Genomic DNA, 26,636 nt, shown 5'->3' with positions numbered 1-26,636 from the left:
GGTTACTTTGCAACTCTGATTAGGGTAAATAGTTGCTGGAGGAAAATCCACCTAAAAGTCAGTCCAGGCTGACCACATAAAAATCCTTATCAGCCAGGATCAAATGTCTGCCAGTTTAAATTATATATATTCCATTTTCAGTTAGTAATGAAATGTATCAAATCTCCCTCCCAATCCCACTTATACCACATGCCTTATACACACTTCTTTCAAATACTGATTTGGTATTTAAGTTGCTCACTCCCATTTCTACTAAGGATAAGAAAAAATATAGAGAATTATAAATTATTTAGCTAGACAACTCATTCATATATCACACATATCTAAACAGTTGGATATGGGAGGGAGAAAATATGTATTGAAAGAATAAAGTATTCTGCTTCAAAATTTTGGAATATTTTGACTTGAGATAAGTGAAATTGATTGCTAACTAGAAAAGCCTGGATAAGGAACTGAGCCTAAATCCCTGCTTCATAATTGTTCTCTGGTGAGGACAAGGGACTTGCGTTGCAAGTTTATTCCTTAAGAACCAAACTTTATTTATTTTTTTTAAAAAAAGTTTTGGGGCAAGGGAAAGACAAGTTTTACACAAAAGTACTACAACTGTAACTCCCTTTGGTAAAAAGTGTAATAAATGTCTTGCACACCTGTTCATAGGTACTAAATCTGAAGTCACATAGAACTATGGTACACAAGAAGCTAGAGCAATTATGCTAGCACATCAAAGCATATTTCTTTTAATAAAAAATTGACAGTATGTACATTATTTACAAAAAAGAAAATCCCCGTTAAAATTGTGTGTGTTTGAGAGAAAGAGTAAAGCTGGTGGATGGCACTGGGGAAGACTGGTAAAGAAGCAGGTACAAAATAGTTCCTCGGGAGCTAAAAAGAACTGATTTAACTTGTTGAGGTTGATAAACAGAGGAGAAAGTAAAAGGGAGGCAATAAGGGATTCGGTCAGGAATCAAATTCACAAGATGATCAATCCCAAAGCCAATCTGTAGGTCCCACATAAAGCCTAATGGATGCTCTAAATGTGCTTGAGTGACCAGGAAGAAAAAAAGAATCACATCCAGTTTTGTGCCCCTCCCCCCTTTTTTTGGGGGGGTGGGGTGGGGGAGAAGAGGAGCATTGACCATCAGAGTTACAACCCATTTGAGCGTTGAGTCCTTCCCTAGTTCGTCAACGCATACCCATCCAGCCAAGGTTTGAATAGCACCTGGTTCCCTCTTTGAAGGTCAGGCCCCAGGAGACTCCAGTCTTAGCTTTGCTGGTGTGTGCAAGCAAGCTGTGTATTTATGCTTAAGTGGGTTTCCTTCCCCTCCAGGATCCTAAACCCGTGGGGAAAGTTCCCGAGCACAGAGGGATCAGATGGCCACGTCCCAGAGAGGCCCAGTGAGGCTTGGAAGGCATCTTCCTCATTTCTTCAGTGTGTGTGAGGGCACAGGGACCGCACCCCCTCACACACACACCTCCTTCAAGTTATCTACTCTGGCTTCGCAGTTATGGGGTTTTGAACACTGTGCCGTACTTGACACGGTACTTGTTAATGTTCACAAAATGCAGAGTCTCTGTGTCACAGGTGGTGGTACAGGGTACCAGGCCCTCCAGCCCCTCACCCATGAGCCACTTGCTGGTCTCCGCTGCCATTTCACGGGGCACGTGCTCCTTGGTCCACTTATCTACCCAGGCCTGGAACCTCTGATGTAGTCTCTTGCTTACACGCTCATGGGACTGCAAAACAAAACAAGTAAACAAAACAAAAACACCCATGAACTAGGACCAAAAAAAACACAACCCTTCAAATACAAAGCCCAATTTCCTCCTAAAGTAGCAAAGAAAAGATGTGGCCACAAGTTTCTGATACCACTGGTTAGTGGGGGGGGGGGAAACACACAAAAAAATAGAAATCTATGTTTAAGAAGAGAACTAAAAGAGGTTTAGAATATAGAGCATGTAAGGAGTTGGAACCCACTGAGCCACCAAAGAAATGCCAACATAGGTTCTGGGCAAAACAAGCTCAGTGTTTCTCAATTTTAGCATTCATTAGAATCACCTGGGGAATTTAATAAAATATAGATTTCCTTGTTTCTCTCAATCTACATTTTAACATCAGCAACCCACCTGATTCTAATTAAAAAGAAAATTCTCACCTGAGCATATTTTTCCATTGAGTGTTTTAGAGAGTGGAAGGGAGGGGGAGAGACAGAGAGATAGAAACATCAATGTGAGAGAGACCACATCAATTGGTTGCCTCCTGCATGGGTCCAACCAGGACCAGGGATCAAGCCTGCAACCGAGGTATATGCCTGTATGTGCCCTTGACCAGAATTGAACCAATGACCATTCAGTCCTCAGGCCAACACTTTAGCCACTGAGCCAGGGACCAGCGGATTCTAATATACCCTCAAGTTAGACAGCTGTTAGTTATTTCTATCAGCAGCATGGTAACCCACTTCCAAATAACATGAAGCTTACAGGGCTTAAAATCCTCACAGTATTACCCCCACCCTGTCCAGCAGAGTACCAAGCATAGCGGATCTCCAGTGGATCCTACCTATGCATCCTGTAAATATTTATGAGTGCTCACATAAAAGACTGAGGAGAAAAGAATGAATTAGGCCCAGCTCCCCAAATAATTTAAACCAGAAACACAGATACACAGCACACAGTACCATGAGATAAGTATATTAAACTGTCCACCCAGCATCTCCTACTTGAATGTTTTATTGCCTTATCAAACTTAAGCAGTTCAAAACAAAATGTTTGTTCTGCCCCTCAAAAATGATAATCTCTTCTTAATAATAGATATATTCCTAAACTTTTCACTTACCCAAAAAAAACAAACAAAACCAAATAACAAAAACCACACCAGGCATCATCCTTGATGTTCTCTTTTCTCTTACCTCAAATGGGAATCTAATCACTACTGTCTGACAACTATATCTCAAAATTGTATCTCCAGTTTGTTTAATTCTTATAATTCCACTGCCACCTTTCTGCTAGACCAGGTCACCACTGAATCTCATTTGGATTATAGCAGTCCTTTTGTGTAGTCTCTGCTTTCAACTTGGTGCCACCACTTTCCTCATAACAGTCCAAGCCATCTTTGTCAACAACATCCCAATGCTCTTCAAACAAAATCCAAACCCTGGCCTGTAAGACTAAGCAATGTGGCCTCTTATTACCCTTCCAACTTTACTCATCCCACTTTTCTTATGGCTCAAGCCACACTGATGGATTCAGTTTTTCACATATTCCTCCCTCTCAGCCTTGGACTTGCTTCCTTTGCCTAGAAATTATCAACCCCCAACTCTTCACAGAGCTGGATCCTTGTCAGTGTTCAGGTCTTAAGCTTCACCTCCTTAGAGAGATCTCTCCCACAAAAGCTGGGCACATCACTTACTCTTGGTCACTTCACCTAGCTTCTTTCCTGGACAGTGAATATCACAGTGCCTTTCTTATATACTCTACTTCATGGCTGTGGTCCCAGGGTGTGGCTCAATACCTGGTACAGAAGCTTTCACTACTGAAGCAGTACATGTAAATGGGTAGCCTTCATATAAGCACTACCTCTTGAAGGTAAATGCTAGGAATAGCTTCAATGGAAATGCCACCAGCTGTATTGGGTTGATTTGTGCCCCACCTCCAAATTCATATGTTCCAGTCCTAACCCTCAGTACCTCAGAATGTGCCCTAATTTGGAAATAAGGTTGTTGCAGTAATAATTAGTTAATATGTTAGCAGGGTGAACCATAATGCAATATGACTGCAGAGGAAAACTTGGACACACACATGCACACAGGGAGAATGCCATGTGAAGATGAAGGCAAGTATCTACAAACCAAGAAATATCAAAGGGTGCCAGTTAACTACCAGAGTCCAGAGGAGGCAAGCAAAACATTCTCCCTCACAGCCCTCCGAAGGTTTGAACCTACTCTGCCAACACTTTTAACGTGAACTTCAAGCTTTCAGAACTCTGAGACAATAAAAAATAAATGCTGCAACCAAGTACCACACAACAATTTGTGTGGCACTTTGTTACAGCATCCTCAACAACCTAATACACCAGTTTACTCAATTCTTAAATCCAAGTGGAGATGTTCATAAAGGAAGAGAAAAAACTAGCAGCCTCTGGGGTAGCGCTGGTCCTGGCTGGGGAGAGGGTGTTACCTGATGAGCCCGGAGCAAGGCAGTCCTCCGATACATGTAGTCCTCAGACTTGATCACATACACCATCTTGTAGGAGTTCAGCTTGAACCTACACTCCAGTTTATCCAGGCTATCCACATTCTCCATGCTCTTCTTGCTGTTTCCTTCCTTCCCTTCCTTTTCTTGCTGTTCTCGACCACGCTGACACTTCCGGATCCGCCGCAGGTTCCTACAAAGCAGAAAGCCATGAATGATGAGAGCTAGTCCAGACAGATTTCTATGACTCCCCTAAGAGTTTTCCTTATTATATGCCTTCACAGTATTCATCACTATTTTATTTTATTTTTTTAAAAAAATATATACTTTGATTTTTTACAGAGGGGAAGAGAGAGGGAAAGTTAGAAACATTGATGAGAGAGAATCATCGATCAGCTGCCTCTTGCACACCCCCTACTGGGGATGTGCCCACAACCAAGGTACATGCCCTTGACCGGAATTGAACCAGGGAACTTTCAGTCCACAGGCTGATGCTCTATCTATTGATCCAAACCAGTTTTGGCTCTCATATAAAAAATGTCCAATGATTTCATTGTTAAAAAAAAAAAATTCAGCTGCAGGGAAAAACAGAAAAGCAGAAATCTTCAACTACCTCCTACCCCTAATTCTTCAAAAATCCCGCTTGCCTTAGCAGAGATAACCTCTGTCAGCAGTTTTGCTTTGAAATCTTCTAGGTATCCTTGAAATAACATGTAATCATTTGCTATGGTTTTGCTCTTGGAATTTGTTCAAGAGAAAATAGAATCACACTATAAATATTATTCTATTATTCTCAACTTTTCACTGACTCCATGAAGATTTGTCTACATATAAAATTGTCTCTCTTTAATGGCTGCAGAGGAAATGTGCCTCAATTTACCATTCCCTAACAGAAATCAATCAGGACTTCCTCATTTGAACCAGAGTACAGAAAATTATTTAAATGCCCATTTTCTCAATTATTCCAAAGATGGAACATAATTAATACTATTCTACATATCTAGGAAAAGAGATAAACATCAATGGGTGCCTTGGTAGGTAGATAGTGCTTAATTCTCTGCAACAAACAGAAAAAGATTGTTAATTAGGCAGTTATATTTCCAATACTTTATTTAAAATTACTGTTTCAGTGAGTATCTCTGTATCCATTTATCTCTGTAGGACAGCAAGTTCTTTTTCCATTTTTTTATTAAGGTATTATATGTGTACATATCTTACCTTTGCTTCCCTACCCCACTCCCATACATGCCCTCAACCCCCAGCATTTTGCGTCCGTTGGTTTTATTTATATGCATGCATACAAGTCCTTCAGTTGATCTCTTATCTCCCACACCTCTCCCTAACCATCCTGCTGTAATTTGACAATCTGTTTGATGCTTTACTGTCTCTGTATCTATCTTTTTGTTCATCAGTTTACAATGTTCTCTATTATCCATAAATGAGTGAGATCATGTGGTATTTTTCTTGCATTGACTAGCTTATTTCACTTAGCATAATATTGTCTAATTCCATCGAGGTTGCTGCAAATATTAAGAATTCCTTCTTTTTTATGGCAGCATAGTATTCCATTGTGTAGATGTACCATGGTTTTCTGATCAAGTCATCTGCTGACAGTTACCTAGGCTGTTTCCAAATCTTAACTATTGTAAATTGTGCTATGAACATAAGGGTGCATGTATGCATTCTGATTGGTGTTTCTAGTTTCCTAGGATATACTCCTAGGAGTGGGATTACAGGGTCAAATGGGAGTTCCATTTTCAGTTTTTTAAGGAAACTCCATACAATAAGTTCATATAATAAGGCATATAATAAGTTCTCCACAGTGGCTGCACCAGTCTGCATTCTCACCAGCAGCGTACAAGGGTTCCTTTTTCTCTGCATCCTCGCCAACACTTGTCGTTTGTTGATTTGATGATAGACATTCTGATAGGTGTGAGATGGTACCACATTGTCATTTTGATTTGCATCTCTTGGATAATTAGTGATTTTGAGCATGTTTTCATGGGTCTCTTGGCCCTCCTTCTGTCTCTTTTTGAAAAGATTCTATTTAGGTCCGTTGCCCATTTTTTTTATTGGATCATTTATCTTCCTTTTATTAAGTTGTATATGTTGCCTGTAGATGTTGGAGATTAAACCTTTATCAGTGATAACATTTGCAAATATGTTCTCCCATACAGTGGGCTTTCTTGTTTTGTTGATGGTTTCTTTTGCTGTAAAAAAGCTATTTATTTGATGTAGTCCCATTTGTTTATTTTCTCTTTAGCTTCCATTGCCCTAGGGGCAGTATCATTGAAGAAGTTCTTTCCGCACATGTCTGAGATTTTGCTGCTTGTGGATGCCTCTAGTATTTTTATGGTTTCCCATCTTATGTTTAAGTCCTGTGTCCATTTTGAGTTTATTTTTGTGTATGGTATAAGTTGGTGAACTAGTTTCATTTTTTTGCATGTATCTGTCCAATTTTCCCAACACCATTTATTGAAGAGACTGTCTTAGCTCCATTGTATGTTCATGCCTCCTTTGTCAAATATTAATTGAGCACAGTGGTTTGGGTCAATATCTGGATTCTCTATTCTATTCCATTGATCTATATGTCTGTTCTTGTGCCAGTACCAGGTTGTTTTGAGGACAGTGGCTTTGTAATACAATTTGAAATCTGGTATTGAGATCCCTCCTACTTTATTCTTTTTTCTCAGGATTAGATAGCAAGTTTTTTGATCCAAGGACCCAAACTCAATTCAAGAGGTCTCTAAATTCAAAGCTATTTTCATAACAATACCAAAACATTAACTGCCCCCATTTACTGCATTAATATCTGGCTTCACAGTTCAAAAGTAATGGTAAAAATGATGGCAACAAACTATTCTTAGAAATCTTTGCATTCTTCTCTGGGCATGCAGTAGCGATTAAAAAGATAGATGGCTTCACTTAAGAACGCCCTAATGAAAAGTACCTTTAAAAAAATATGTTTTTATTGATTTCAGAGAGAAATGTTCATAATGAGAACAATCGGCTGCCTCCTGCACACCTCCTAGAAAGGATGGAGTCCACAATCTTGCATGTGCCCTGACGTGAAATCTAATTGTGACCATAGTTCAGGGGTTGAAGCTCAACCACTTAGCCTCATCAGCTGGGGAAGAAGTTAACATTTTAAAATTAAATCCCAGTCCCTCAATTCACATCATTTTAATATACTGTAGGTAAAATGGGAACTACACAAGAAGCACCTTTGTGTGCTGAAGTACAATAAAATCTTTGAAGAAAGGCACTTGAGGTCTGCTGAGTTGCAAATGGATCACCGATTTTACCTGAAAAAACTGACTAGCCAGTCTAAGATATATGCCACATTTTTTTCCTCAAAAATGAGCAAGGGAGCTTGGCACTTCAAGGAAAACTATTACATGTATTTGTTGTCAATAAGATTTAAGCTTTCAAGTAAAACTTTGAATTTTGTAAACTGGTGCTTGCCACCATGAGCTGAAAGCTTCCCATTATTTAAAGACCAGAGGCCCAATGCATGAAATTCATGCAAGAGTAGGCCTTCCTTCCCCCAGCTGCTGGCACCAGCTTCCCTCCAGCCACCAGCAGATACCTGGGACCCAGGCTACCCTCTGGCAGGCACCCGGAACCTGGTCTTCCCTCGTAGCCCCAGCTTCACCTGGAAGGTTGTCTGGAAGGATGTCCAGTCTAATTATCATATTACACTTTTATCATTATAGACTAGGAGCCCACTGCAGGAAGATTCCTGCAAGCAGCTGCAGCGGCCACCCACTCCACCCCGCCCACACTCCTTCTGGCAGCCACCTTGCTTTCTGCTTTTCCTCCCTTTTCCTTATAAGCTGTCTTTAGTCTTCACTCCTCCCTCCCTCAGCATATGCAAATTAACTGCCATCTTTGTTGGGTTGATTTGCATACTCGCTCTGATTGACTGTGGGCGTAGTGAAGATAATGGTCAATTAGCATTTTTTCTCTGAGCGTAGATGTATTTGATGAGGTCAATGGCAATATTAATAAGTGTGTTTTTTAATATTGTAAAATGAAAATGTGTAAACTCTCAACAATTTTAAGTTTATAATTCAAGAAAGTATGACAAATATATATTCATGTTTACATTTCAATTCAGTCAAAATTCCTCTGTGTCTCGTTGAAGTAAATACTCAGGAAACCACTCTTTTCCTTTCCATTCTTACTTTTAGTTTTTCTTGTTCTGATTTAATGAAAAAGCAAGTCAAATGATTTAATTTAAATAAAATAATACAACATATTCAATTCTGTATTTGGCTTCTTTAGCTCAAAATATTGTTGAGATTCAATTTTGTTGTGTGATTCAACACTCAAGATTCCGGATTGTGCTTTGTTGCTGTGTAATATTCCATTTTATACCTAAATATATTTTATCAATTCACTTAAAAAGAAAAAAAGGAAAATGTGTAAACGTTTGGTAGGTTTGCATAACTTAGTGAATTATAATTTTCCAAATAACCAATTGCATGAAGTTATAATGCATGAAAAAGAATCAGACTACAAAATAAACCAATGGTTTGACATAACTGTATGAAAAAGATCATTAGTACTTTCACTGATATTGTAACTAATCCTTAAGAAACTACTACTTAAAGAGCTTTGATGTCATATCAAAGAATGCATATTTGAGTAAGGCCAGATTTTCTTTGCATATTTTAACCAAACAATATAGTGCAACAGACTGAATACAGAAAGAGATATAAGAATCCAGCATGAAAAAGTTTTGCAAAAATGTAATGCAATGCCACTCTTTCACTAATTTTTGTTTGGAATAGCTTTTCATTATAAAATTACTACTGGCTCGGCGAATAGATTTGTGCACATTGAAAGGAAATTAATTAGAAGAAAAATTCATGAGATAATTACATTACTGCAAAAAATTACATGTCAAAATATTATCTACATATATAAAAGCCTAAGCGAATAAACAACTAAACTGGTCACTATGATGTGCACTGACCACCAGGGGGCAGACACTCAATGCAGGAGCTGCCTCCTGGTGGTCAGTCAGTGCTCTTCCATAATGGGAGCACCCCTCAGCTGACCAACCGTCTTGGTTGCCCACTAGCCCAGTGGCAGCCACTCACTTCCCCAGTAGTCCTGCAGGTCCAATCTCCAGAAAATGGGCCAGGTACCGCCAGCCTCCTGGAAGTCAGCCTTAGGCACCACAGCCGCTTCCCCTCCCTAGACACTCCACAAGGAAGAAATGATAAAAAAGCAGTTGCCAGGTGGCTCCCAACAACCAGCATGAATGTCAATGAGATGGATCTGGATCCTGGGCAGGCAAGGGTGTATTACCGCCTGCCCGGAGGGCTGATCATATCCTGCCCCTGCCACACCCTTCTTGGGATGGGTGCCAGATGCAGGGCTCACAGCTAGTAAGCACTGCTGTGGCTGCACAAGCCTCTCCTAATCAGGACTGACTGCGTGTGAGCCCGCGGCAGGCGCAGTGGGGCCAGGATGAGCAGGAGGGCAGACAGGAGTGTCAGGCAGTGTTGGGCTGCCAGTTTTGGCCCAATCCCACAGGCCACCCTGAGGGACCACACAAATTAGTAAAATGTATATTAAAATAATATGTAAACTTATTAATAAACAATATTCTGTTGATGACGTTAGTTTCTTTTGGCTTCAGAGGCATATTGTGCCAATAGCTGATCTTCAGATATATTTTGTCAATGCCACTGCTTTCTTTCAGCTTCAGAGGTACATTGTGCCAATAGTTGGGTCTTCAGATACATTATGGCATTGCATGCGATTGGTGCCAGGGAGAGCTTTATATGTATTGTGTGTGCACGAGTCAATGTTTATTTTTAAATTGCCAGTGCGTGACATATGTACCAGCCAGCCAGTCAATCAGTAACTTAGCCTTTTATATATATAGATTTTTAAAAAATATATATTTTATTGATTTTTTTACAGAGAGGAAGAGAGAGGGATAGAGAGTTAGAAACATCGATGAGAGAGAATCATCGATCAGCTGCCTCTTGCACACCACCTACTTGGGATGTGCCTGCAACCAAGGTACATGCCCTTGACCGGAATCAAACCCGGGACCCTTTAGTCCGCAGGCTGACACTCTATCCACTGAGCCAAACCGGTTTTGGCTATATATCTAGATTTTTGATAACATAATGTGTTTAGTATTATTGTTTTTAAATGAATTCATTAACTTTTGAAACATTCTCAGTTTTATTTTCTAATGTGGTAAATGTAACTAGATATAAATCATATAAACAAAAGCTTTTGTAGGTACTCAATCTCTAAAAGTGAAGAGATCTCAAAGCCAAAAACACTGAGAACCTTAGATATTAAGGCAAATTATTAGAAACCAAAGTTCTACGGAAAAGTTCCCATACATGAACATTCTGACCCCAGAATGATTGTATCAACTTATATCCTTCCCATGGAATATGAAAATGCCTCCCTTTCCTACACTGCCTACAATATGTGTTACAAATATTTCTAAAATGTTGCTGAATACAAACACATGAAATATTTATTTTCCTGTGTCAGAAGCATGGAAACTAAATCTGTTTTGTTTGCCTGGCACAGAGCAGCTGCTTGGGGTGTGCTCAATGAATCAATGAAAAAAAGAAACTGGCAGAGCCCTTCTGCTCACACTACCATCCATGTTCTGATTAGGACTAAGCCTATAATACTGGGATAACATCTTTCTGGTAATGTAAAGCATGAGATTTCAATTAAAATTTTGGCAAGATTTCAATTTTGGGAAGGAAGAAAGCCAGTCTATTATAGCAAAACCTACTTTCTACTTTTGAAACTCTTCTTCAACCTTCCATAGAGGACCAGCATTACAATCTGCCTACATATGTGCAGGATGAATTAAAAAGATTCTGTGAAGGGAGTTAACAAAGCAGGTCTAAGATTATTATCATTTGAGAGCCCTGCTAACAAGGTTGTCCCCCTTGGATATGGGGACATTTCCACCATTCCGGAAATGGTAAGAGTGGCTCTCTCTATATAAGCTGTTTGCTCAAAATATATGGCTTATGCTGAAAATGTGCTCTCCTTCTGGAAATGTGGTACATGCTAGGCAGAGAGTGCCTACATGAATGACTAGCACCCAATAAAAAAAACTATGGCACTGAGACAGAACCTAATGAGCTTCCTTGGTAGACAGAATTTCAAACAGATTGTCACAATTCATTGCTAGAGGAATTCAGTGTCCTGTATGACTCCAATATAAGAGGATTCCTCTGACTTTGTTACAGATGACTGACTTACCCTTTGCTGATTTAGCTTTGTGTCTTTTCAATGTAATAAGGAAAGTAAATTGTCATTGATTCTCTAAAACTCTCATTTCTCTGATGCTCTGGCACGAGCTCCAAGTAAGCTTCTGTTTTAACAGCAACACAAACCTTGATTAGTGCCCTCAGCAGAAAGAACAATGAATAGAGTAAGTGAAAAACGAGAATCTAAGAAGACATTTAACTTTCTGTTGCTTAACCATGCACAAGTGTATGCTGCCAATGCATGACTTAGTTCACTTACCTTGGGAGAAATACTGGTTTCCGTGCCAGATGCTCACGAAGCTCAGGAGAGGTAGTATCAGAATGCATGTATCGCTCCACATAGTCTGACCAGCGCTAGGATTATAAACGCAAAATAGGAGTGGGAAGAGAGAAAAACCTGAGCTCTATCCTCCATCACCAGCAAATTATATTACTAAAATTCCTAAAATTTCAAGATAAAAAAAAAAAAAATATGTTCCCATAATGACATGTTTGTTACTTGGTATTGAAACATAGTTTTGAAAGTCTGTTAGATCAGCTATTTTCTACCTTTTTCATTCAGGGCACACATAAACTAATTACCAAGATCTGTGGCACATGCCCTGGCAGGGTGGGTGGGTTGGAGCATCATCTTGTACACCAAAAGGTTGTGGGTTCACTCTCCAATTCAGCGCATATGGGAGGCAACCAATTGATGTTTCTCTCACACATCAAAGTTTCGCTCTCTTTATATCACCCCCCATCCCCGCAAAAAAAAAAAAATTAATAAAAAAAATATCCTCAGATGAGGATGAAAATAAAAATTACAATTCTGTGGCATACGAAACAATGTACTTTTTGCCGATATAACAAAAAAGTTAGGTATAATTTTGATTCACTCACACCAGAAAACTATTATCATATTGGCTGTCATTTTTTAAATTTGACAATCTAAAGCAGGGGTCCTCAAACTTTTTAAAGTGGGGGCCAGATCACAGTCCCTCAGAGAGCTGGAGGGCCGGACTATATGAACTACTAATTCCTACTGTAACACCTCGGCTGCGCTCACTGCCCAAAAAACCTGGCGGGCCGGATCAGACTCCTCTGCGGGCCGCATGTGGCCCGCGGGCCGTAGTTTGAAGACCCCTGATCTAAAGGGATATGTCAGTGCTCCTAACCAAATAGGAATTGCATGTTTTAAAAATTTTTGTGGCAAACTAGTTGAAAGTCACTGCGATAGATAGCAAAACCCAGTTTCTCTGAGATACTTAAAAGTTACCAGAAGTCATAAATATGTATAAAATGGCTTATTCACAAGTTTTATTTCCTCCGAGTGTTTTTGTTAAATAAAATATTAGTGGCAAATGTTTGAAAATCAGTATCTTTCACATTAAAATCTGGACTTCTGGCATCTCTAAGAAAAAATTAATGATCTGGCAACCATGAACCAATATTCCCACAAAACAACAGTCTCCCTTCTATATTCTCCCAACATCATACACGTGGCTTACATTCTCATTAATATTACTAGTTACACCCAGGTATGATAACCAACTCACTGTGTCTACTCGGTGGAGATTGAAACCTCCTGGTTTAATCTAATCCAATAAAAAGTAAACATGACACAAAAAATCAAGATGAAATAGGGCAGATGCCACTTCATTTGTTGTTTCTTACATTTAAGGACATTAACAGAAAAGTTGCCAACCATAAGGTTTCCTCAGAGGAGATGGCCTTACTGATAGTAGCTGAGACTGCCATCAACCCCAAATAGCTACCTCCAGATAGCTCTTCTCTTCAGCTGAAGACAAGGCTGAAATGATCTGTTCTTTAAAGAGCATCAGGTCTTGACCCTTAAGCAGACCTACAGCTGTCTTGGCCTTCTAGAAGACAATCAATGAGGAGTCTCTCAGGACATGACCGCTCCCTCAGCAAAGCTTCTGCAATATACTTGTCATACCTCAGCTTCTACAGGGTCATCTGAGTTCTCCTCTTCTGTGTCCAAAAGCTCAATAGTCAGCTGAACCTGGCCTTGGCTCTGAATGAACATAAGCTGCAAATAAGAAACCTGAGTGTAAACAAAGACCATCTCCAAAGCTTTAACCTAGCTTCTTTAGGGTTTAGAGGCAATAAAGTCATACAACTCTGTTCCAATGGAAAAAATGAGGAAGACAAAAACTTAGGAGGCATGTGACTAAAAAGGCAAAGTTTAATCTTGCTTCCAGTAAAATAAAATGTTAGTGCAAAAAGCACCATTTTATATTTCATACTTCTTAAATTAGCTAGAATAATCAATGTCAATAAGAGTGCTTTAAAGTCAGAACTATACAATGTCAAAGCCATTTCACTTGATAATCCCATTTCTAGGACTTAACACAAAGATGTAAACAAGTCTACAGTATTCTATATAATAAAAGCCTAATATGCTAAGTGTCTGATTAACCAGTTGGACGTTCAACCAATCAAAGTGTAATATTCTACTGATATGCTAAGGCTGCTCAACTGCTAGCTATGATGTGCACTGACCACCAGGGGGCAGATTCTCCAATTGGCAGTATTAGCTTGCTGCTGGGGTCCAGCCAATTGGGATTGAGTGAGATGGGCCAGATGGAGACGCCCTAGAGCCCTCCTGTAGTCCCTCCCGGGCTGGCCAACCTCCCACATCTCTCCTCGGCCCTGATTGTGCACCAGTGGAGTCCCTTGGCCTGGTCTGCACCCTTTCACAATCCAGGACCCTTCAGGGTATGTTGGAGAGCCGGTTTCAGCCCAATCCTGCAGGCCAGGCTGGGGGATCCCACTGGTGCATGAATTAATGCATTGGGCCTCTAGTTTTAAAAAAGAAGGAACTTTCTCAAACCAAAATGAAGATGAAAACATAAACACAACCAAGAGGAGCAATTGCATTCCCACTGCAATGAAGATTACCGGAGGTATCACACACACCACGGAGGTAAGGAACACAAAACATTGATGTATTAAGAAGTGATCTGCTATAATAGTATTAGTCATATTGGAAGTTCTTCAAAAGCAAGTCATGTGTTGCACAAAAGAACTATCAAATGATGATGGCACATGGATCTCCCCTTTCAGAATCCTAGGACTCTCACTGTCCTTATTCTAAAGGGATTGCTGCAGACAAGGTCATGATTCAAGTCACATCGAAGATCAGCACTTAGAAGACAGCCTGATAATAATTTATTTCAACCTCTTTGGTTTAGACAGAAAAAAAAACCCCTAAAATTCAGAGTAAATAAACAGGACTAGAAGCCAGCTATGGTTTCTGATTTGTTCTAGAGAAGCTTTAGAAATTCCTATCTTCTAATAAAATTTAAAACATGACAAGAATATAATATATACACAAATACAAGCAAAGTTACTTCTAAAATAGATGGGAGAAAAAACCTGCATCCAGGACTATGCTAAACCCCTCTGCCACTAAGATGACCTAGAGCATGGTCAGCAAACTGCAGCTTGCAAGCCACATGCAGCTGGCTCTTTGGCCCCTTGAATGTGGCTCTTCCACAAAATACCACGGCCTGGATGCGTCTATTTTGTAGAAGTGAAGTTAGAAGAAGTAAGTTAAAAATTTCAATCGTTGTACTGTTGATATTTGACTCTGTTGACTAATGAATTTGCCGACCACTGACCTAGAGTGTCTAGATTACTACTATTGCTCCAAGGAAATCACCCTTCAAAGTGATATTGAGTAGGCAGTCTACTCTCAATTAGGGATGTCGAACTCAATCAGAGAAGGGGCCAAAATCTAAAATCCAGCCTAAATCACGGGCCGAATGGTTTACTGAACAGTCATAAACTGACAATGTCATAAACTGACAGCGGAGTGCAGTGATGACAGCGCGGTGCAGGCCACATTGCAAGGCCTGGCGGGCTGGATCTGGCCCGCGGGCCTTGTGTTTGACACATGTGCTCTACATGCTTAAAATTGAACTCAATTTTATCCCAACAGGCTCTTCCACCTGTATCCTGTCTTCATAGGCCCTTTCCCATGCGTTCACCCAGCTTCACCCAGTTCACCCAGTTTACCCTCTCCTCTGTAATCACTCTCCAAGCCTTAACTAGCTAGCTTCATTATTAGACTGCTCACACCTATCACCCAAATTTAGTTACCTGGCCCCATGAGCAAACTCATCTCTGATTCCTCTGCATTTCTTACTCAGTGCTACCAAACTGTCTTCCTGAAAACTCAAATCCAGTGGGATATTTAGTCCTTAATAATAAGGACTTATTATTATTTTCATAAACCACAAGAAAATCCAAACCATTTACTTACTAAAGATCCTCTACCACTTGGACACCCTCCGTCTACATGCCTCTTCCACCAATATCCTTCCTATACTTCATTTTCTCAACACACAGTCACTGAATGTTACTACTTAACAAACAGGAGAAATTGTAAACGGGAACATGGCTCCATGCTCCAACTCCCTCTCCTATTCTGTGGGAATAGTATAGGCCATCTGTAAGCAGACTGTGAAACCTTGGGAACCTGGCTAGCAATTCAATCTAAGAAAGTCAAAGAGAAACTGCTTCTAGATGTCAGCCTGGATTGTGAACAGCTAGTGTTTCAATCTCACAAATCTTGTGCATATGTTCCTCCCCCTTGCATGCTCTGTTCCTCTGTTTTCTGTACTCTATAAAACCTGTATTGGGAAAATCTGGGTGGTGGCAAAACAATAGCACCGACCAGCTACCCCTGGTCGGGATTTCGTGGGACTTCTTTGGCAGTAGCCAGTGCAGCAGTAAACTTCACTGGTCAGCCACCACCAGTGGGCACAGAAGTCCTAAATACCCATGTCTTTCACAGCTGGCCATTTCTTTGGAATCCACAAACAATACCTAAGATTTTCTAGGATTTCACTTTTTGTCTCTACCCTAGATAAATACTAACACATGCACACAAGGATACAAATACAAGAAAATGCTGTTCAATATAGCCCTATTTGAGATAGTTAAAAAGGAAACAAACAAACAAAAGTTTAAATGCTCACCCATAAGAGAATTTTTTTTTAATATGGTACATTTATTCTATTAAGTATGATACAGCAGTTGAAAAAACTGAGCTAGATCTATATAAACCAAAATAGAGCAATTCAAAGACATACTAAATGAAAAAAGCAGGATGTAAAATATGCAGTCTAATATATATCTACATATACATACACATGTATGTAAATGCACAGAAAAGGGTCTGAATGAACATGAAGAGAGCTAAAAATGTCTGAATGTAGAATGTACATAGGAAAAATAAAGGGAGAGGAGGCTGAAGGTTGGGTGGGGAGTGGTGGCAGAGGATTTAAAGGGCTGCTTATGTTTAGCTTACTGCTAACATATTAAATTTTATTCTCTATGTACTACCGCGTTTCCCCAAAAATAAAACATCCTCCGAAAATAAGACCTACTTACAGGTTTCCTTCTGAGTGAAATATAAGGCATCCCCCCGAAAAGAAGGACCCCCTAGGTTAAACATGAGAGATTTGGTCCACTGATTTTGAAAGAAATGGAGTCACAAGAAATTCACCAGGAAATTCAGGAATTGGATTGTTATGATGATGTTCCAGAAGATGATGGCATGATTGTCATTGAATAAATGAGTAAATTCTTGATACTGTAGGATTCAGTTTGTCTGGTTTGTGTTGAAACTACCGTACTACCGTACCGTATACAGGTAATAAATTTCCTTTATTTTCATTTAACAATAAATGTGTACCGTATTCTTCTTCATGAAAAAATAAGACATCCCCTGAAAATAAGACCTAATGCATCTTTGGGAGCAAAAATTAATATAAGACACTGTCTTATTTTTGGGGAAACGGTAGTAAACATTTTAAAGAAGAGGATCACCGTGATGACACAATTTTCCTGGCTACAAAGCCTTTCTTCCCTGATAATTAGTCTTACCTATAGGTCGAATCTGTCCATTCCTTCATAAGGCTATGGCCACAATTTAATACCCTGTTTAACTCTTTATGGGTGGGGAGGCTAATTCTGTTTCACCACCAGCCGAAACCGATTTGGCTCAATGGATAGAGAGTCGGCCTGCAGACTGAAAGGTCCCAGGTTCAATTCCAGTCAAGGGCATGTATACTGGTTGAGGGCACATCCCCAGTGGGGGGTGTGCAGGAGGCAGCTGGTCGATGGTTCTCTCTCATCGATGTTTCTGGCTCTTTGTCCCTCTCCCTTCCTCAGTGTAAAAAATTAATAAAAATATATTAAAACACACACACACACACACACACACACACACACACACACACACACAAAACCTAACACACAATGCCGAAACCGGTTTGGCTCAGTAAACAGAGCATCGGCCTGCGAACTGAAAGGTCCCAGGTTTGATTCCAGTCAAAAGGCATGTACCTTGGTTTCGGGCACAATCCTAGTAGGGGATGTGCAAGAGGCAGTTGATTGACGATTCTCTCTCATCAATGTTTCTAACTCTCTATCCCTCTCTCTTCCTCTTTGTAAAAAACTCAATAAAATATATTTAAAAAAAAAACCCACAACTAACACAATAAGTGCATAAGAAACACGTATAGATTTAAACCTTTATAGAAAAGCTTAGAGAATCTCTTCTGTAATGGGAAAGTCCTCAGGTATTAGAACATCAGATCTGAGGACTGAACTGAAAAACTTGCTACCAATTCTTTGATTCTAAATTAAGCAAACATTACTGGTGCTGAATTAGAAATGAAAATAACTGAAAGTAGAAGCAGACAACAAAATAAAACATTTGGGGTCAGATTAATAAACTATTCAGAACCTATGGAACTAGATCAAACTGTTACTTAGCTTTCTTCCCTGTTCAGCCAATCACAAATCTTAATCTGGGTCATCTGAACTTGCCCTTCTTGTGTGTAAATACATATAGGCTTTACTCAACTATACACATTTATTACAAAGCAGCAATCATAATACACATACTTTTATGTCCTTTTATCTACTTTCAATATTTTTATACCAGTAATTTATAATGAATTTTAAGGGCTGCAAAATATGCCATCCAAGTATTTATGCAATAGAGTACCATTAACCACTCCCATAGTGGGTTGGACATTTAGGCTGTTTCCAGCAATATACTTTTCAAATCAGCCATTACAATGATGGAAATCTGGAAACAACTTAGGTGTCAAATAAGGCAAGCATGAAATATCAAATAGTCTCAAAAATATGCTGAAGACTCACAGATGTTGCTAATTGCACCAAACAACTTATGAATCTTTTCTAATAAAGAGGGAATATGCTAACTGACCCTCACACCATCTCACCCGTGGTGGCGCCCAGTCTATAAGGAGGGGATGTGTTAATTGACTGCCACACACTCAAAGATGGCCTCTGGAGTCCCCCAGTCGCCCATTGCCAGCCCGAAGCACAGGCAAGCCTTGGATGGCGGCTAGGCCCCAGGGGTGCCTGAGGCTCAGGTAGCCAGAGCCAGCCAAGGTTGCGTTGCTGGCAGTGGTGGCAGCAGAGGTGTGATGGGGTGTCGCCTTCCCCTGATCGCCAGGTCACCTCCTGCCTCTGAGGGCTCGCAGACTGTGTGAGAGGGGGCAGGCCTCCGCCCCCCACTCCAGTGCATGAGTTTTCATGCACTGGACTCTAGTATATATATAAAATTCTAGAAATGATTATTTCTGGGAAGAATTGTGGCCAATCTTTCTTTTTCTCTGCATTTCTTATCTTTTCTACAATTAAGGATTACCTTTTAAACATTTTAAAACAATATACTTACAAAACACTATCATATAAAAAAACATTCAAAGAAAAGCAGAAGACAAAATTATAAAAATCATATATCAATAAAACAAGTAATTTTTTGTTAAGGCAAGAAAGTAAGAGACTGTCCATATGAGACTTTACTTCTATTTTTCCATGTTTTTTATACATTCTCCAGTGAGATCACAGGAACTCTAAGGAGGTTCCAGCAGTGGAATCACAGAGTCAAAACACTGCTCTTTGACTTCTGGTAGAAATGATCCCAAGAACTTCCCCTGTTACCAGCACTGTTATTAACTACATGAGTAACTCTCACCTTAAAGCAGTTCTCCTCTGACATGAGCTGTTCGGCTTTCCGCTGATATGCTGACTCCAAGAGACTCCTCGAACTCTGTGTGTTCAGCTGGCCTCCAGTAGCCCCATTATTGTTTTCTGCCAGGTAAAGGTCAGTCACTTGCACACAGATCTCATCACTCACAATGTGCTGAAGCTGGAATCAAGCAAAGACAAGTAGACAATGAATCAAGAAAATATTTCTCCTTGTCATACACTCAACCTTCCTTTGATAATTCCAGTCACTTAGTTCAAAAAGAGGAAGAGGTTTTGGGAATTGGTAATTTTAAAAAATCAGTCACACAAAACCATTATTATCTTTTTCTTGGAGAATAACTAAGCCAAAATCTTCAACCATATCACTGGTCCATGAGTAAAACATTCATATCTATTGTATTTAAAAGCAAAACTATAAACAATGGTTATTAATGTGCTACCTATTTAGTAAAGTTCTAAGGAACTTAAAAAAATTTTTTTACATAAAAGAAAATTCCCATGGTCTCCTATTTTTAGGTCACTTCTCGACCATTTACAATTTGCTTGGAAGAGTCTGGAGAGTGGTGTTGTTACATGAGATAAATTTACATGTTTGTTGTTCATTATTTCCTCTAGATGTGTGAGATCATGTGATCCAGACCCAGAGAAAGAGAACCAGTGATCAGACTCTCAAACCTCAGAGGGAAAGTAAGGGAGGATGGGGGTAAGGGGAAGAGATCAATCAAAGGACTTGTGTGCATACATATGGGCCTAGCCAGTGGCCATGGACAACGGGGGTTGGAGGTGGGGGGGCATATCTAGGGAGGGGTTTGGGATGGGAATGGGGGAATAAGGACAATTATGTGAGACCATAATCAAAAAAAAAAAAATTTACATGTTTGATAATAAAACTCACTGTGTGCTCAAGGTGAGGAGAGGGACCTTAGAAAACCATGAAAGCAAGAACCATGTCTATATCCCCAGTCCTAATACAAAGTCTGAAACTCAGTATTTAATAAACTGTTGCTGAATTAACAGCTAAGGCCTCAGCTGAATGAGCAGAGCTTTCTGACCCCTAAGGCAGTGTTTGGCAAACCACTGCTCCAGAGCCACAAGCGGCTCTTTGGACCCTTGAGTACTATGTGTAGAGAGCCTCCTGGGAATGCTCTTTTGAAATTTCCCGCCCTGAGGCAAGTAAACACCAGAAAGTAGACAGCAAGTTTACATATGAATGGCTGAGGGTTTGCCTCTTTCCCAACAGAGATTTTGTGACCACTTTAAAAGCAGCTGTGCCAGGCCTATTGGCTGGAAATTTAAAACTTTTAAGTCAAATGATCTAAATGTATTAAAATTTATAATACAGAAAGGTTAATCTGAGTATGCCTAGTATGAAGTCTAGATGATAGAAGTTAATCTATTAATTGAATATGCCTTATATTTTATTTGAAATGTATCCTTAAAAATGTAAAAGTATTGTTGATTTGAGAAATGCTAAGTATTTAATTTTGCCACCTAAAATTTAGAGCTCTGAAAGTTTAATTAAGGTCTCTTTTCTTGCCATGAAGAGGTTTTAAAGCTACACCCTTTAGGGCAGGTAGGCGGGTTCCAGCCAGCAGTCATCTTTAAAGAATGTGTTAATTTGCATTAAAATGGCTACACCTTTTCAAGCAGCCAAAAGGTGGCTCCTTTGAAATCAGCTTTTCACCAGTAGCCATTATTTTCTCTAAGGACAAGTTTACATGTGAATACCTACAAGTTTGCTTCTCAGTTTCCCCGGGGAAGGAAAAAACATGGTTTAAAGTTATTAGATTTTTAAATTTATTCTTAAGAATATAAAAGTTTACTAATAAAGAACTGCTGAATATTTGATTTGCAAATTCTGAAAGTTTAAAATACAAATTGAATTGGAATGAATTAAATATCTAAAGTATAATGTGTTTTTGAGAAAATAGAATGTGTTTTAAATAATTAAAAATTCAAAAACTGTTACTTATTGGTCTGATTGAAAAAGAGGATTAATTCTGTGATCCAGTTTAAATGTAATTGATATTCTTTAAGATAATTTAAGTGTTATGCCCAGACTTCGTGATCCCCAAGGACCACCAGGGAGCTGAGTCCCATGCAATAAACAAAAGAGCCTTTTCCATGCTAGCATGGGCGCTGTCCCACTCACGCTGGCAGCATGGCGGGAGAGCGAATTTCACCCAGTCCAGGGGTTTTACTCCGGTCGGTGGTGATGTCACTGCCTCGGCTAACCCTGATTGGTTGGGTGAGGGCTAGGGTTCAGTTACAGAATGGAGGATAACTCCGCCCTGCCACACAGTGGAGTCAGGAGCCCATCCTCGCCCCACCCTGCCCTCTCATAAGTATGTAATCCTTAAATCATATATATAAATATGTATATTTGATCTTTCCAAGTGTATTTTAAGGTTCTGAAAGTAACTTTTAGACGTTTCATGTTTAAGCATATAACTACTTCTTCCCAAGGCTTTAGTGGAGAGCTCCCTACATCAAAAAAGGGAACTTCAGGATGTTTACAGCTCCGCCAAGAGTAAGACATCCATCCTATGGTGGCACAAACATTGCTAACATTGAAGGCCCCTGGGATATGGGAAAATATGTTCAGACAGTCACTAAACTAGGATTTCCTAGGCCACCCGATGGCTGTCTGATAAGCATCCCCTACTCCCCTCCTGCCCTAATAGTACTACTACTGAGTTGGGAGCATTTCCTCAATGGCAAGATTGTGCCAGTGAGACATAATATTTCTGGCTCTGACTTGTATGTATTGGATTGGTCCCACAGGCTTGATCCTAAATATCCCTACCACGAGGCTATGTCACCAGGAGGGTTTATAGGTAATGCCCTAACCACAAACCCAGGAAATTTATAGAAAGGTCTGTGGTGTTTAGCCACTGCTCTTGATTTTCTTAATTTTACTGGCTCTTTTTCAGCTAACACTAAAGGAGTATGTACTTTGAGTCCTTGTTATGGCTTACGAGCCTGTGTCCAGCACCCATATGTATTGGTTTTTATACGTATTTAAATAAATAAATGCCAAAGAGCTGTCCAACGCCATCACTGTAACCTTACCAGCTGTGTCTCCAGGCATAACCTGAATGAAGATATATTAATTTTAAAGCAGCCTTCTTTTATTATGCTTCCTACCAATATAACAGGAAAATGGAATCATGATGTAGGCCTTCAAGCATTGCAGGAATTACACAATCAGCTGTCCAGGGAAAAGCATGCTTTGGGACTTATTATTTTTGGTGTTGTTACTCTAGTTACTGTTATTTCATCTGCTGTAACTGCTTCTCTTGCATTGACCCAAAGCATCTAGAATGCAAAGTTTGTCAATGAACTGGTTCAGAATACCTAAACTACATTTCATGATCAAGAAGATATAGACAAACTGTAGTGATAAGACTAGGTAGACAATTGAAAAGTATCAAGATTAAGACAGAAGCTGCAATGCCATGCTTCTTTTACATATATTTGTGTGACTTCAGCCCGCTATAACAGTTCTCTGTGGGACTGGAATAAAATCAAGATGCAACTACAGGGAATATCGAATCATAATAATATCAGTATAGACCTGGTATGGCTACACAAATATGTACAACCCATTCAGAATAGTCAAGATGAAATTATGTCTCTGGCAAATCTGGCAAAAGAATTGCTGGATGATTTAAAAGAATTTAATCCTTGGAAAATATTAAAAAATACCACCTCGTACCTAATTGGATTCCTTTGTGTACTACTAATCTTATCTTCTCTTTTTCAGTCATCAGGAAGCTCCTGCGATCTCAAATATGAAGGATCCAACTAGATGTCCACAAGCTCCATTTAAAAATTAAAAATGGCTGGGACAACTTCAAGCGAACCATCAGAATTATGGGGATCCCAGAAGAAGAGAGAGCAAGATACCGAAAACATACTGAAAGAAATAGTGACAGAAAATTTCCACCTGGTGAAAGAATTAGACTTACAAGTCCAGGAAGCGCACAGAACCCCAAACAAAAGGAATCCAAAGAGGACCATACCAAGACACATCATAATTAAAATTCTAAGAGCAAAAGACAAAGATAGAATATTAAAAGCAGCAAGAGAAAAGCAGGTAGTTACCTATAAAGGAGCGCCCATATGATTGTCAACTGATTTCTCAACAGAAACCATGCAGGCCAGATGGCAATGGCAAGAAATATTCAAGGTGATGAATAGCAAGAACCTACAGCCAAAAATACTCTACCCAGCAAAGCTATCACCCAGAATTGAAGGCCAGATAAAGAGCTTCAAAAATAAAAGAAAGCTAAAGGCGTTCATCACCGCCAAACCAGAATTATATAAATTGCTGAAGGGAGTTCTTTCGGAAGAAAAAGAAAATAAAGATAAAAATTATGATCAACAGCCGAAACCGGTTTGGCTCAGTGGATAGAGCGTCAGCCTGTGGACTGAAAGGTCCCAGTTCGATTCCGGTCAAGGGCATGTACCACGGTTGCGGGCACATCCCCAGTAGGGGGTGTGCAGGAGGCAGGTGATCAATGTTTCTCTTTCATTGATGTTTCTAACTCTCTATCCCTCTCTCTTCCTCCCTGTAAAAAAAATCAATAAAATATTTTTAAAAATTATGATCAACAAATACATAACTATCAACAAATGAATCTAAAAACCAAGGGAATTAAAAAAAAATCTGATGAACAATATTAACTGGTGAATATAATAGAATCAGAGGAATGGAAGGGGAGTGAACTGACGATTCTCAGGGAAAAGGGGAGTGGGCGGGGGTACAGAAAGAGACTGAACATAAACTGCACCTATGGATGAGGACAATGGGGGGTGGGGAAAGGGCAGAGGATGGGGTGGGAACCTGGTGGAGGAGAGGAATGGAGGAGAAAAAAAATGAACATTTGTAATAATATGTACAATAAAGATTTATTTTTAAAAATTTAAAAAATGGGGGAGATGTAGAGGACCCCTTGGGAATGCACATAGATGACCTTTAATTATCATTAAAGGTCATCGAGGCATGAACTCGAGGCATAGGTAGAGCCACGACCTGGGAACATGTTTCCCCAAAATGCAGGAGACTGTTATCAGTACTGATTTCTTATCTTTATCCATGTGCTTGGAATGAGCACATGACAATCCTTCTATTGTGAAATAAAATTTTCCTCAAATAAAACTATCCATTACAATGCCAGAGAATGTTAAAAACAAAACAAACAGAAAAGTAGAAAGCAAAAAGTTAACTGCAATATTTTATTTTAAAATTCTCATAACCACTAAGCTATTCTATTTTTAGGAATTTATGTTCTTTAACTATAACTATTTGTTTTTAGAAGTCTTTAATAACAAGTATGTGTATTTGTACATAAATGAACTCAGTGCAAAGTCAGAGGGTGAATGATATGAGGGCAGTCTAAAAATCCACAACTGGAGATGATTAAAGAAATAACAATTAGTCCAGATAATTGACTCTAATGGAGCATTAAAATAATGCTTATGATAATGTAAACTGAGAAAAGCTTAAGATAGTGTTTTAGAGGGAGAAAAAAAGCAGTTTAAAGAAAATATATTCAAAACATGGTCTCTACCATGTGGACACATACTTTACTAGAGGCTCAGTGCACAGATTTGTGAACTGGTGGGGTCCCTCAGCCTGGCTGTGCCCTCTTGCAATCTGGGACCCCTTAGGGGATGTTGGAGGCCTAATGCATGGAACTGGCCTGTTCCTCACAGGCCAGACCGAGGGACCCCACTGGGGCACTGGGCCTCTAGTATGCATATAAGATTTTTAGTTAATCTCTTCCCACCCTCCCAGCTTCTCCCTTCCCCCTGAGATTCATCAGTCTGTTTGTTCAATGCCTGTGCATTGAGTGTCTGCCCCCTGGGGGTCAGTGTGCATCATAGCTATTGGTCAAATGGCTGAACACTTAGCATATTAACCTTTTGTTATATAGGATACCTTCTTGTTAAAGTAAACCAAGTCACAAACTACCCACCCCTACTCTGTTCTTGAATATATGGCCACTTCTAGAGTCTTTAGAAAGGGCATCATTATAATCCAGGGACAACTAGATAACTCCATACCCAAGCTAGGCTGGTCAGATTCTTACTCCTCTTAATCTGAAACAGTGCAGGATAGACAGAAGAGCATCTGGATGTAAATATCATGTATGTTTGGGTCAGAGGCACTGCCATGGAAAGACAAGGCCAGTAGTAGGGGGTTGAGGATTCAATATTCATTTGCAGAGAAAAGCATTAGAATGAAGCAGATGTCTAGAAAAAAAGCATGCAGGCAAGGGGAGAAAATGTCCCAATCCAATTCCTATATGATCTGGGCATATATTGAGTTTTTACTAGCTACCTATTTTATTCCTAAAACAAATCCCTCTTAGATTAGCCTGGAAATTATAAGATAAATGTATAGAATGACCCTGAAATATATGTTCTCCTCCAGTCAGGAATGAACTTAGGGAGAATACCAAGTGAGATGAGGTGAATAACATGCCTTCAATTGAGGGGTGAAGATGAGAACCATGAACATAGATTTTCAACCTATTGAATTAGGGTTTCTAGATGAAACCTGTTTTCATATAAAAGGACTAAACCTTATGTATTATTGACTCAAAATCATAACCTAGTGCTACTAGTAAATGAACTAATTATATCTATTGTTTCAAAAAGAACACCAATCTTGGCTTATAAAAAATTAGTTTTAATGACGTTATTCCTAGCTGTAGCAGCAGCAAACTAACTTGTAAGCAGAAAAAAAAGAAGCATATGACAACTTTTAGGGGATGTTAACAGGGTTAGTCTCTCAAAAATTATGAACATAGCTAATTATATGCATACAATGATTTCTGCCAGTCATGATATGGACCTCTTAAGGAAAGGCTTAATAACTTCTTTAACTTTCAGGAGAAAACTGCTTGACAACTTTCATCAAGAGGCCAAAATTCAGAAGTGTTTTCCCTGACTCCGAGAAGCTGCTATGGGAGGAATGCAGAATCATGGGTACTCTACAAAGGATTTCATATTTTACCCCAAGAAAACACTTGAGCAACAGACTTTTCTTTCCATAGTGGCAGTGTAGACTTTAGAATTAAAATTATCTTTTTGCTTTTTATAAGTTTTCACTTTATTTAC

At 39.5% G+C, this 26,636-nt stretch overlaps 1 protein-coding gene across 4 annotated transcripts in view; it reads right to left on the bottom strand.

Moving 5' to 3' along the window:
• Nucleotides 1-721: 721 nt before the first annotated feature.
• Nucleotides 722-26,636, bottom strand: part of SIN3A (SIN3 transcription regulator family member A) — an 88,342-nt gene continuing 62,427 nt past the window's right edge. For all 4 annotated transcript variants that reach the window (XM_084905608.1, XM_084905607.1, XM_084905610.1 and 1 more), the window contains 5 exons: nucleotides 19,492-19,665; nucleotides 13,402-13,494; nucleotides 11,722-11,816; nucleotides 4,174-4,381; nucleotides 722-1,734 (listed from right to left, as the gene is read on the bottom strand). In XM_084905608.1, the coding sequence (XP_084761734.1) occupies nucleotides 1,504-1,734; nucleotides 4,174-4,381; nucleotides 11,722-11,816; nucleotides 13,402-13,494; nucleotides 19,492-19,665 (801 nt within the window). In that variant the 3' untranslated portion in view covers nucleotides 722-1,503. The remainder of the gene's footprint in view (nucleotides 1,735-4,173; nucleotides 4,382-11,721; nucleotides 11,817-13,401; nucleotides 13,495-19,491; nucleotides 19,666-26,636) is intronic.

This window comes from Pipistrellus hanaki, assembly GCF_964339955.1.
Source record: "Pipistrellus hanaki genome assembly, chromosome: 1".
NCBI classification, from domain to species: domain Eukaryota; kingdom Metazoa; phylum Chordata; class Mammalia; order Chiroptera; family Vespertilionidae; genus Pipistrellus; species Pipistrellus hanaki.
This window is presented reverse-complemented; position numbering and strand designations above follow the sequence as displayed.